Here is a 13,781-nt window from a genome sequence, read left to right as displayed (position 1 = left end):
CACAGGCAATCCGTGTCAGGTTTGAGATTGGACTTTAGAACCAAATCTGGTAAGTGTTAGTCTCTGTAGCCCTGTCCTCAAAATAAAGCTCCCAGTTAAAGTGTCATATCTGGCGCCTAGATCCTTCTCCATTAGAGTAAGAGCTATTTGGGGAACTGGGGTGCTCCAGGACTAGACAAACAATGTCCTTCCTTTATTCAAACTGCACCCACACCAGTTTCTCCAAAGCCACCCCATTTTAGTGCGCAGAGAAAGGAGTGGAAATAAAGGGGAGGAGAGAGAGAAAGGAGGTGGGAAGGCTAGGAGGCGGGCCCGGTGGGAGGCGGGCCCCGAATAGCAAACTGTTGCTTTTGCTCTCCACCTCCCAGCGCCCCCTCGGAGATCCCAGGGAATCAGTGTGTTGGAAAAGCCAGAGGGGCCCTAGCTACCCTGAAAGCAGCGGAGGCTAGGGAGATAAAGCCGACAACCTAGTTATTCTAGTGCAGGACTGGAGTGGAAGGAACGCACAACGTCAAACCCTAGCCGGTTTCTGGCAACAATCAACGCCTTTGGAAGCACCGTGGAGTTCAAGCCTCCGCCCTGGAGCTGCCCTTTCTTCTTCGGAGAAGTTTTTAAAAGCTGCTAGATACTCTGAAGAAAGGAGGAAAGTGTCTGGTAGGAAAGACTGCTGCCTTTACTCCCCCCACCCCGCCACCCCCACCCTTTACCCTCCACCCTCCTGCTGCTGCCTCTGCTGGCTCCTAACACCACCACCCCCAACCCCCACCCCAGTCGACCCAGCACTGCCAGTCAGAGTTTACAGAGAGGTAACTCCCTTTGGCTGAGGCTAGAGAGCTTACTGCTCCTTGCAAACTGCTCTGAGGAGCAGGACTACCAGGGAGCGGCTTTTAAGCACTGCAGCCAGGACCTGTCTGGTTTGGCAGGACGTGGGGCAGGCTACCAGGATCCCTTCAATACTTCTCCGCCTCCCCTAGCATATCTCTCTCCAGCCAGTTTTTTGAACCAGAGATTAAAGGATGACTAGGTATTCAAGACTTCAGTAATCTAAAGCAAAATAAAATTTAAAGACAAGGAAAAAACAAAAAGAAAATAACAAAAGGAGAAGAGCACGTATTAGCTGCACCTGTTCAAAAACTGAATTCGAAAGGCAGAGGATTCCCCTTTCTGTTTCTTCCTTAAAATTTTGAGCATCTTTAAATCTGTCCTCCACGTATTCAGGAACAGACTGTGAACCTAACAGGGAAGATCCTGCTTGTTGCTTGTTTTCCTCTGCAAAAGACTTTTATAGACTGTCAAAACGCTTTTGCTTTGGCTACTCCTGCAAGTGTCCTTCCCAGGAGGTTCCTGCAGGTGGGCAGTTAAATAGCGACTACCACATCTACATCAGCAGCCTGTTGAATTCTTATCAAGCAGAGAAAGGGAGGTAGATTAAAGGAATTGGGTGGGAGATTCAGCTAGATTCAGTAATGGAGGTGCAGTTAGGGCTGGGGAGGGTCTACCCTCGGCAGCCTTCAAAGACCTATAGAGGAGCTTTTCAGAATCTATTCCAGAGTGTGCGTGAAGTGATCCAGAATCCAGGACACCGACACCCAGAGGCCTCAAGCACAGCACCTCCGGGTATCCATTTGCAGCAGCAACAGCAGCAGCAGCAGCAGCAGCAGCGCAATCTCCAGCGGCAGAAACAGCAACAGAAGCAGAAGCAGCAGCAGCAGCTGTCTGAAGATGATTCTCCCCAAACCCAGAGCCAAGGCCCCACAGAATACCTGGCCTTGGATGAGGAAAAGCAGTCTTCCCAACATCTATCAAACCCTGAGGACCACCCAAAAAGTGGCTGTATCCTAGAGCCGGGAGCTCCTGCATCTGTCAATAAGGGACTACAACAGCAGCCACCAGCACCTTCAGATGAGGATGACTCAGCTACCTCATCCACACTGTCCCTACTGGGCCCCACTTTCCCAGTCTTAAGCAGCTGCTCTGCTGATATTAAAGATATCCTGAGCGAAGCCGGCACCATGCAATTGCTTCAGCAGCAACAGCAAGAGGTGGTGTCTGAAAGCAGCAATAGTGTGAGAGTGAGGGAGGCCACTGGGGCTCCCAACTCCTCCAAGGACAGTTACCTAGGGAGCACTTCTACCATTTCAGACAATGCCAAGGAGTTGTGTAAGGCAGTGTCAGTGTCCATGGGCTTGGGTGTGGAGGCAATGGAACATCTGAGTCCTGGTGAACAGCTTCGGGGGGATTGCATGTATGCTCCACTTCTGGGGGGCCCACCTTCTATGCGTCCTACTTCTTGTGCTCCACTGGTTGAGTGCAAAGTTTCTCTGCTAGATGATGGTTCTGGCAAAAGCACTGAAGAGACTGCTGAGTATCCCTCTTTCAAGGCAGATTACCCCAAAGGGCTTGATAGCCAGGGCTTGGCTTGCTCCACCAGTGGTGAAGTAGGGACCTCTGGAGCACTTGAGTTACCATCCACCCTGACTCTCTACAAGTCTGGAGCACTGGATGAAGCAACTGCATATCAAAGTCGTGACTATTACAATTTTCCACTAACTCTGACTGGGCCACAGCCTCCACCACCATCTCCCCATCCTCACACCCGCATAAAGCTGGAAAACCCATTGGACTATGGCAGCACCTGGGTGGCCACAGCAACACAGTGTAGATATGGGGACCTGCCTAGCTTCCATGGTGGGGGTGCAGCTGGACCTAGCACAAGCTCACCCTCTGCTGCTGCCTCCTCTTCCTGGCACACTCTCTTCACAACTGAGGAAGGCCAACTGTATGGACCCTGTGGTGGGGCAGGAGGCAACAGTTCAGGGGAGACAGGGACTATATCCCCATATGGTTACTCTCGGCCACCTCAGGGACTGGTGGGCCAGGAAGGTGAATTTACCCCACCTGAAGTGTGGTATCCTGGTGGCATGGTGAGCAGAGTGTCCTATACAAGTCCCAGTTGTGTCAAAAGTGAAATGGGCCCCTGGATGGAGAGCTTCTCTGGACCTTATGGGGATGTGCGGTAAGTTGCTTTAAGAAATGTTTATTAAGCTAGAATTAATCTGACTTGGGATTTATTAATTCTCTCCTCCCTATAAAAAACATTCTGCTCCTAGGAAATCTATACACGGTTTCTTATAAAGGGTCATCCTAAGTCTAAAGTTTTCTTTATGTTCTTGGACTAAGGTTAGGTTTGTGGGCTCCTGACCTTTACTGCCTTTACAATTCATGTTGCTGCTAGCCCTGGGTACTTGCATGTTCACTTTTCTATTCCTTAACAATCTCTGCCTCCTTAAATTTTCACCATTGTCTCATGGTACTCCATATATATCTTGTGGTTTTCAAACTTAAATCCATATGCAAGGATATGTTGTCCTCTTTAGAATTTGAGAATTTAGATAAGAACTGTGAGTAATTTCTCCTAAGATCTGTTAGGATCTCTCCTCAGCCTATTGTCTGCATTGGAAGATTTGAAGCAAAGACTGGCCCAAGTTCTTTTACAGCCACCTCCTACAATGTGACAAAATGAAACACCCCACTAAGGGAATAAGGTGATCTATGGGTTCTGAGAGTCCCTGTGTGAAGAGGGCATGAACTCTTATGTGCAAGTAACTGAGAACTTTCACCAGAGGTAGAGGTCAGCTGAGAGAATTCCAGGCAGGATTAGAACAAGCAAATGTAGTGGAAAATCAAAGGGCAACTTTCCTGGTAAACAAGATAGGGTTTGCACTCCCAAACGTACTATATTGAAAGTAGCTTATTTTGAAGACTTTCAAATTTTCTCTTGTGAAGTATTTATTTTTCTGTGAATTAAGAGCATCCACAACACCCTACTTAGTTGTGTATCATATCAATGAAGAGAAAATTATTTTAATGAACAATTTAGCCTGACTTAAAAATATAAAGGATTTCCTTATACTCTAAATGTAAAGGATTTATACTCTAGTGTGCTCAGAAATATGCTTTTGGTATGGAATAATGAGTCTCTTCAATATATTCCTTCATCTTACATCTTACGGGCATGCTTGCATTTAAAAACAAGAACTGATAGCTCCAACAAATTGAGTAAAAATGGTTAGTGAGCTATGAGCCATAATCTTAATTGGGGCATGTGAAGAGTGGTGGTCAATTTCACTTTGTTTATTAAAAATTCTTATTTACCCCAAGTGCTAAACTAACTTTTAAGAGACCATGTTGACGATTACTTTTCAACAAACTAAAATATTCATTTATTTCCATGGAGGGAATATAAACTAAAGTACTAACTCCTCAGGTCTGCTGGATGCTGATGAAATTCCTTTTTAAAAAAAAATAATAACTCTTTACATATGTCTGAGCTATTTTCCTTTATCAGTGACTTTGAAAAATATTATTAGCATCTGTAGCAAAGAGAAATCTGACTATTTGCCTGTGTAACTGATAGCTTTGTTCTTAGAAGGTTGGTATTTAAAGCATTAGAAAAGTAAAAGGACAGGATTTTATACAATACTATTCCCTCTCTCTCTCTCTCTCTCTCTCTCTCTCATTACCAGGCTGTATGTTTTACTGGGTTTTTACATTTTGGCTTACAAGACTTTTAAAGAGTTCATTTATATCATTAAAGTCCCTTCCAGTTTATTTGGAAACTTAAAAAGTGTCATTTGCTTATACTGTGAGATAAAAAATTCTTCATTTTATAAGAATACATTTACTTTGGCTGTTACTTTCTTTGGACTGTTGCTAGTCAGAGGAGCTCTCTTTTACTTTAATTTTTCTGGACACTTATATCTAAGGTACTCCCTCACCTGCTATGATGCTAACTAAACACAGCAACTAGAACCTTCCTTTTTCTGTACCCCTCAAGAAACTCAGCTAACAGGGAAGTAATGAATGTTTTCTCACATTAGTTAAAGCGTTTATGTCTGAAGACTTACCTAATATTTTTTAGATATTTTTTACAGAAAACAACAGTTCTTCAGATAATGTGTGATTTTTTTATATTTATTTTATTTATTTATTCCCTTTTGTTGCCCTTGTTGTTTTATTGTTGTAGTTATTATTGTTGTTGTCGTTATTGGATAGGACAGAGAGAAATGGAGAGAGGAGGGGAAGACAGAGAGGAGGAGAGAAAGATAGACACCTGCAGATCTGCTTCACCGCCTGTGAAGCGACTCCCCTGCAGGTGGGGAGCCGGGGTTCGAACCGGGATCCTTATGCTGGTCCTTGTGCTTTGCGCCACCTGCGCTTAACCTGCTGCGCTACAGCCCGACTCCCATAATGTGTGATTTTTATCCCAGGTCTCAGTAGAAAGAAAAAAGCCTTAGAAAAAACAGATTAAAACAAGCTACTTTACTAGTGAGAATCTAGTGGTACCAGTAGAATGTTCACAATTATTTACTCTTTCCTTGCATGTTGTTGCTTCATTGGTTATATAGAGCCCAGTAAAAAAGAAAACTGACATTTCTCTCTTCTGGTTGTCAATTACTTTTTCAAGATTTGGAAATCTTTAAGTCTTTTTTTTTCCCCCGTGTGTGTGTGTGTGTGTGTGTGTGTGTGTGTGTGTGTGTGTTTAGTGTAAAAATTTCATCAGAATGCAACCAATCCCAGTATAAAAAATGGCATTATCTAACTTTTTTTTAACTTTAGTAACTTCTGAAATAACTGCTTTTACATAATAGTTTTGCCTAGAGAGAGACTGAAGCTAGTCTTTTAAAAACATACTTGCCATATGGTTTAAACTGAATGTATAGTAAAAATGTTGAAGGATCTTGTGTGGAAACCTGATAATTTTTTTTTAATTTATTTGTTTATTTGTCTGTTTGTTTGTATTACCTGATGATATTTTGTGGAGCTTTCTTTTTGAGTGATCCTGTAAGATTGCAACCTTGCTAATTAACACTGACCCATTTGACAGAAATAGGTTCCTTTATATCCTAACAACTAACATAATGATATGACAAGTTATTAGTAGATGAACTTTAGGGTAGCCCATGTGGGAATTAAAGTGAGTAAGATAAGTTATCTAAATACAAAAAACAGCATTTCAGTTTATCTCTTGATAATTTGTTCTGATACTCATGAAAGCATATATTATTTTAGTACTCTGAGATTGGTAAATGATTTTATCTGTTATAAGATAATTTTTATCAATTCTCATTTACATTTTTCTCTTTTTTAGTTATCAAACAGCTGTTTTTAAGAACATTTAAGAAGCAATTTATTTATTTTGTAAAGCAAAAAAACTGTTTTGGTACCAAGATAGATTTATATGATCTGTTCATAGGCCTTTGAGGTTCAACATGTTGGAAAGAAATATTCTTTCTCCATAGTGAGCAAAATATTGTTGAGTTATGCTGAGTACTAATAATTAGAACCCAAAGCAAATAGCCAGACTAAGTTGTACCCCATTTATGGATATATGCAAAATGTAGACCTTTTGTTTGTGTACAAAGTATTTCTCTCAGCTCTACCAAAAAATTAACAGTGAGAAGTATTTCAAAGATTTCACTTTCTTCATTACAGGATCACTTTGAGGTACTTTTTTGCCAAATATAATTTTACTTTATTAGACTTATATTCTTTGAACTGAAACTATACTACACGTTGAATATTCTGCTGCCATTTAATTTTTAAAGTGTATTCCTTTCAGTAGTAACAAATAGTAAAAAAGAAAAAAATAATGTGCGGTTCATGGGACAGGGAAAAGGAAACTTCTCCCCACTCCCAGCTTCCACCATTTTCTCTTTGTCTACAACTTCCTCATGCTGCCCATTTATGATTTTCATCTATTCTATACCTTTCATTCTTGTGACATTGAAATATAGACTCATTTCTGCTTCTCAGTGTATATTTGTCATTATATCTATAGCAGGCTCCTAAACATTTTTTTATGATCTGGACAGATACAGATCAGATCAACCTCACACCACATCTTTTTAAAGACTAGATTACTTGAGAGAATTGCAAATTGATTACCGGCTCTTTATCTTAAGGTTAAAGCCTTATTCAACAGTTGCTGAGGGAACTAAACTAGATGGCTTAATGACTTGTGGATATAGTGAAGTATTTGTCTACTATTTTCTCTGTCTCCTGTCCATTTTGGCAGCTTTTATTCAAAGCATGAGAATAACTGTATTCCCTCCCTCTTAGCTTTATCTGGGTCAGACCTCCACAGCACTTTCACAAGCAGTGTCTAATCTGTAATTGAGGTACTTTGTAGAGGCTTCTGACTAAACTAATATGCCAATGCTATGTGTAAATTACTCATATGAAAACAAAGATTCTAAAGCAATTACTATACTTCAGACTTCTGCTAGCATTTCATCTAGTTCTGAAATTATGACTTCAGATAAAGTTAATATAATAAACACAACTCTGTCTTATTTTGTCATTACTAGTAAAATCTTAGGCAGTTACTAGTATTGGTTGACATTTGTCATATTGAAGTAAACACTATTTCATTAGCAACTTTATACTGACTCACTACTGACTATTTTGTATTTTTGCTTTCAGGTATATATTTTGCCCTAATTTATGGATACATGTGAACATATGCTCTATTTTAAGGGGCCTGGTCTATATCTAGGATTTGGGACTTTGTTAGGAAGTGAACCTCCTGGAATGGAATTAGAGAGTTCTATGAAAGGAAAGGTCTCACCCAAGTAATGAGGCTGAAGGGTTGTCATTCCATGCCTGATGCCTCTTTACACAGTCTGAAGTGAAGCATGCTGAGGTGGTACTCTTTGTGTTGATTAAGCTGGGATCAACCCAGGGTTTTTTACTTGGTGCTCTACTCCAAATTTAGTCAGATCCTGCTTTGAGTTTCCCTTTCTGTTATTCTTTCTCAACTTCTGTTTATGATGGAAATCATTCCATACTCATCTTTGTCTTTCTGACTTAGCTCACTTAAGATGATTCCTTTTAGCTCCATCCAAAATGGGTCAGAGAAAGTGAGTTCATTGTTCTTAATAGCTGCCTAGTATTCCATTATAGTATTCCATATATACCACAGTTTTCTCAGCCACTCATGTGTTGCTAGGCACCTGGATTGCTTCAGATTTTAGCTATTACAAATTGTGCTGCTATGAATATACGTGTACACATTTCTATTTGGTTGGGTATTATGGAGTCCTTGGGGTATATCCCTAGGAGAAGGATTACTAGGTCATATGGAAGTTCCATGTCTAGCCTTGTGAGAGTTCTCCAGACTGCTCTCCACAGAGGCTGGACACCATTTACATTCCCAGCGGCAGTGCAGAAGGGTTCCTCTGTCCCCACAGCCTCTCCAGCATTTGTTGCTGCTGTCCTTTTTGATGTATGCCATTCTCATAGCGGGTGAGATGGTATCTCAATGTTGTCTTTATTTGAATTTCTCTAGAATCAATGATCTGGAGCAATTTTTCATATGTTTGTTAGCCTTTTGGATCTCTTCAGTAGTGAATGTTCTGTTCATATCCTTTGCCCATTTTTGGATGGGGTCATTTGCTTTTTTGGTGCTAAATTTGCTGAGCTCTTTGTATATTTTGGTTATTAGTCTCTTGTCTGATGTATGACATGTGAAGATCTTCTCCCATTCTGTGAGGAGTCTCTTTGTTTGTGTGATAGTTTAGTTGGCTGTGCAGACGCTTTTCAATTTGTTGATCTGCTTTAGTATTCCTTGCAATTGGGTTTGTATCATCAAATATGTCCTTGAGATTTAGGTGGTAAAGTGTTCCACCAATGTTTTCCTCTAAATATTTGATAGTTTCTGGTCTAACATCTATGGCCTTGTTCCATTTGCAGTTGATTTTTGTTTCTGGTGAGATAAGGTGGTTCAGTTTCATTCTTCTGCACTGTAACTTATTTTCTGCTGGACATGGGCATTGGCTGGTTGACCCATACCCCAGCTTGTTTATAGCTTTCCCCAGTGGAGTAAGGGGTCCAGAGAGGTGAGGTTCTAGGAAGCATAGATGAGATCATCTGCACAGGGAAGTCATGATGGAATGAATTATAGTAGTATCCAGAACCAGGTGGCTGAAAGTCAATAAGATAGAAAGCAGGACAGGATGTGTGATAAACAGGGGCCATAAAGTAGGAATAGAGCAGATGAAAGTGGGGACCTTAGGGTGGAAGGAAGCTAGGAAGCCTATTTTAGGTATGTGCTCAGGAGCCTATGTCTTAGTAATCTTTGCTTGAATTTAATAGCTAACTTGGACATGGACTAGAAATATTGTCTGGGAAGATGGTGTCATTGTTGAGGGCAGAGTTCGGAAGCATGATTAGGGCAAAGTTGCTCACTAGTTGAAGAAAATATGAAAATGTAATTAACTGTTTGCCACTTCAATCTTACCTGGGGCCCATATCTATTTATAGCACTGGAGCATGTACAACCAACAAGTTCAGTCAGACTGAACTCATAGTCCTTGGTCACAGCTGGGAACATTCTAGGCTGCACTCACTTCAGAACCAGTCTTCCTAGAGTGGCAGAGTAAGATAGCCCAGCCTTCTTTCAGAGACTGTGGCAATCCCTACTATTTCTAGTTTATAGTTAGGGTAGGGTCCCAAAGAAGCTCACAAAAGGGCTTATGCTGATGTTCTCAATGGATGTGACCAGTGATGGTAAATAGCAGGACCTATTTGACCTATTATCAGCCATAGTATCTGTGGGGAGAATCAAATGCTTTTGATTCCCTGTCTTCTATTTGGTATTTTTGTGGGCTTATTTATGTGAGCATATCACATAAATGGAATGATTTATGCAACTCTTTGTGATAAGTTTCATTCATGTAGAATAATATTTTGAGCATTTGCTATATTAAAGCATAAGTCAGTATTTCATCCTTTATTTATTTTCTTTATTGGAGGGATTTATGGTTTACAGTCAACAGTAAAGAACAGTATTTTTTTACATGTGGAACATTTCTCATTTTATCAGCATAACACTTTTATCCCTCACCTAGATCATCCTCCACCATCATCTTTTGGTTAATGTCGCATTGTATTCCATTGATGTGCATTAGAGATGCTTTTGCCCTTTAACTATTATGAATACTACAGCTGTGTACATCTATTTACCACTTTTGGTGGACATATATTGTCAGTCATTTTATGTAAAGAATCAGAATTTCTGGGTAATACGATGATTATTTGTTTAACTTTTCCATTAATTCCCAGGCTGTTTGCAAAAGTAAAATGTGCTATTTTCCAGAACTGTCATCGGTCTATGAGAATTTAAATTTCTTCATATCCTTTTCATATTTGTATCATTGATTTCTGTTAAGAATCTGGATGTGAGTCTAGTAGAGATTGCATTAAATTTGTAGATAAGTTTGGGCAGGGTTGCCACAATAATAATGCTAAACCTTTTGATTGATGACTATAGACCGTAGGCTATCATTCGATTATGTAGGTATTCCTCACCAGTTTTGTGTAGTTTTAAAAATATGAATCTTTATTTATTTTTGATAAATTTATCTTGAAATATTTTAATTTTAAAAGTTGTACTCACCTTTTTTGGAGTGAGAGAATAAGAAATAGCAGATTGTACACCTCTCATTCTATGGTCTTGTCAATATTTCCATTTTATAAACAAAATTTAAAAAAGAAAAAGAAATAACAGATAATTGCTCATCTCTCATATATGCGGTTACAGAGGAAAAATCAGGGACCTGCATTCTACCCAGTGAATCTCCTTCAGGACTTTTTTTTCCTGGTATAGCTTCCTCCAAGATTTCCATAGTTGATTTTAGTGCAATTGTTTTGTTATATCCTGTTACCTTGTTAAAAGTACTGAAGTTGTAGATATCTCTGGTTAAAGCATACTATTTCATCCTTTGAAGGACATAAAGGAATACTGTTTTCAATTTTTCTCAGCTATGGGTTGATAATACTAGTCTTTCTTGGATAAAAACACTTAAATATATAGAGTAATGTTGGAATGAAACTTAATAATGTTTATGCAGTTATTAGAACTCTTAGTCTTAATATTTGAGAACTTTTAGCAAGGAAATAAAAATAATAACCACGCCGATGAAGAATAAAAAGGTAACAACTGAAAATTAGGTCAACAAAATCACTAACCGTACGTGGTTTGTGCTTATGTGTATGTAAGCAACTAGAGTCATACTTTAAGTTTTTTATGTGTTGACCTTCGGATAAAGTAAATGCCATTACTCCTGGTGTGCATTTCTGGATGAGGAAATAGTTCATTTACTCTCATTTAATTTGGATTTCTATTTTTCACACCACATAATTATGAAACAGAGAAACAATTCACCTATAAAGGGGCCGAATGTTTGCCTTATTAATACTCTAAGCTAAGAGTTATATCTTATCAGCAACAAAAGCTTGTGTCTTGATTTGTGCTACTTGAACTTCAGGAGACTCAGCAAAAGGTCCTACTGTGACTTAGCTGTCTTTAGAGATGATTGTAATGAAGTGTGATTTTTAATGTGTTCCTGTAAAATAGCAACATGTTGAATGCCTGCTAAAACCTGCGTGCTTGGGTATCATGTTAAATAAGACACAATTCAGAGAGAATCCTGAGATCACTGCCATCAGAAAGCTTGTGGTTATTAAAAAAAATTGAAGGGAATTTCAGTGCAGTGGTTACTTCTCTTCTTTGTCTATGTATCTCTCTGAAAAAAGTTGTCTTGGAGCAGTAAAGCCCTGGAAATATAATAAATAAATAAATAAACAAAACATAACATAACAGTGATACTATGATACCTGTGAATAGATGCTGAATTGTATGGCATAGATTTTAAAATAAAGATATTTAAAAACTAAATGAATCAGGGCTGGTCAATGGCATAACCAGTTGAGTACACATGCTATTGTGCACAAGGACTTGGGTTCCATCCCTGGGCCCCTAACTGCAGCAGTAGTGAAGCACTGTTGCATGTATATTTTTTTGTTCCTCTCTCCTTACATTTTCTCCCTATTTCTGTCTCGCAGCAATGAATAATTTGATTGCATGAATCAATGTAAGCTAGCATGGTTCAGTTCCCTGCAACACCATAAACTAGAGATGGTGAGTACTCTGGTAAACAGAAAAAAAAAAATACAAAACTGAGGGAAATTGATGGGTATATGTTTGACATTAGAATTACAGAACATCTTTATTGATTCTAATGCCAAACATATATACCCATCAATTTCCCTCAGTTTTATATCTTACATAAAACAAAAAATATTCTGCTGTAAAAGATTTCATTTATTATGGTGTCCTGCTTTGAAGTTCTACATAAATGGGACTTTAGAGTGTTAGAGTAGGTAAGTAAAAAATACAAAATCAAATTATTTTTTATTATATTGTCTTTAAAATTTTTTTTTTATTTATGAAAAGGAAACACTGACAAAAAACATAGGATAAGAGGGGTACAACTCCACACAATTCCCACCACCAGAACTCCATATCCCATCCACTCCCTGATAGCTTTCCTATTCTTTATAACTCTGGGAGTATGGACTCAAGGTAATTATGGGGTGCAGAAGGTGAAAGGTATGGCCTCTGTAATAGCTTCCCAGCTGAACATGGGTGTTGAAAGGTTGATCCATAATCCCCGCCTGCCTCTCTCTTTCCCTAGTGGAACCAGGCTCCGGGGAAGTGGGCCTCCAGTACATATTGGTAAAGTTGTCTGCCCAGGGAAGTCTGGATGGCATCATATTAGCGTCTGAAACCTGGTGGCTGAAACAAGAGTTCACATATTAAGCCAAAAAAAATCATGAACCTAAAGGCTGGAGTAGTTCAGATGAAGAATTGGGGGGGTCTCAGTTTTGTAGATAGTAGGCCTATTTTAGTTATATTCCAAAGGGCTCGTGACTATACTATTTTTTTTTTCCTGAGCCTGACATCTGATATGCAGGTAGATCCAACTTATTGTCTGGAGACATGGTGTCATGGCTGGAAAATGTGCTAGAAAGCTGGATCAGGGAAGAAAGTAGCTGCCAAATATGGGAAAGGTTTTTAATTATTGTTGATTGTAAACTTCATTGATTTGACCTGATCTGGGGTCTATATTCAGCTTAGGAGCCTATGTGACCTCTGCATCCCTGTAAATCTGAGCTCACATTCTGTGGTCATGAATAGGAACATTCCAAGCTGCCCCAATTTCAGGATCCATCTTCCTCAAGTGGAGCATAGACTACGTTGTCCAGCCTCCCTTCAGAGGAAGGAACATTCTCTACTGTTGTTGATCCAAGTTGAAAGCAATGTTCTGTGGGGGCCCTGATATGGGGGTCTATTGTGTTGTTCCTAATATAGATGACCAATAACAATGGAGAGAGGGGTTTATTTGAGGTCTAGGCCCATAATGTCTGTTTGGGAATCTCAGGATTCCCCGACTAGGGCCCCAGCTGATAGGGTAGCCTGATAGTGACTAAAAAGTCATCATTAAAGTATGCCAGTCTCTTGCCCTTATTTAGTTTTTGCAGTCCTTGCTTTGATAAGGTTAGCTTTGGAGTGACTGAGGGAAGTGTAATAGGAAGAACGTGAGTAGGTTATCTAAGTCTATGTAGACACTATTTCATTAGGAACTTTATGGTGTCTTTTTAGGTCTTTCTACTTGTTTGCTGCATATATGGACTCACTGCAGACTGTTGTGCACTTTTGCTTTCAGGTGTATCTTTTGTCCTAATGTATGGATACATATGAACATATGCCATATCTCATAGGATCTGGTCTGTCTCTAGGGTTTAGGATTTTGTTAGGAAATGAACCACCTGAAACGGAATTAGAGAGTCTTATGAAAGGAAAGGTCTCACCGAGTAATGTGGCTGAAGGGTTAATATTCCATGCCTGATGTCTCTGGACACAGTCTGAAGTGAAG

The 13,781-nt window shown here is 39.5% G+C and overlaps 1 protein-coding gene across 1 annotated transcript in view; it reads left to right on the top strand.

Annotated features, from left to right (window-relative positions):
* Positions 1-369: 369 nt before the first annotated feature.
* The window catches only part of AR (androgen receptor), a 359,493-nt gene continuing 346,081 nt past the window's right edge, over positions 370-13,781 (top strand). Inside the window, exon 1 of the mRNA XM_060183193.1 lies at positions 370-3,016. Within this exon, the coding sequence (XP_060039176.1) occupies positions 1,467-3,016 (1,550 nt within the window). The 5' untranslated portion in view covers positions 370-1,466. The remainder of the gene's footprint in view (positions 3,017-13,781) is intronic.

Source organism: Erinaceus europaeus, chromosome X (assembly GCF_950295315.1).
Source record: "Erinaceus europaeus chromosome X, mEriEur2.1, whole genome shotgun sequence".
In the NCBI taxonomy this organism is placed as follows: domain Eukaryota; kingdom Metazoa; phylum Chordata; class Mammalia; order Eulipotyphla; family Erinaceidae; genus Erinaceus; species Erinaceus europaeus.
This window is presented reverse-complemented; position numbering and strand designations above follow the sequence as displayed.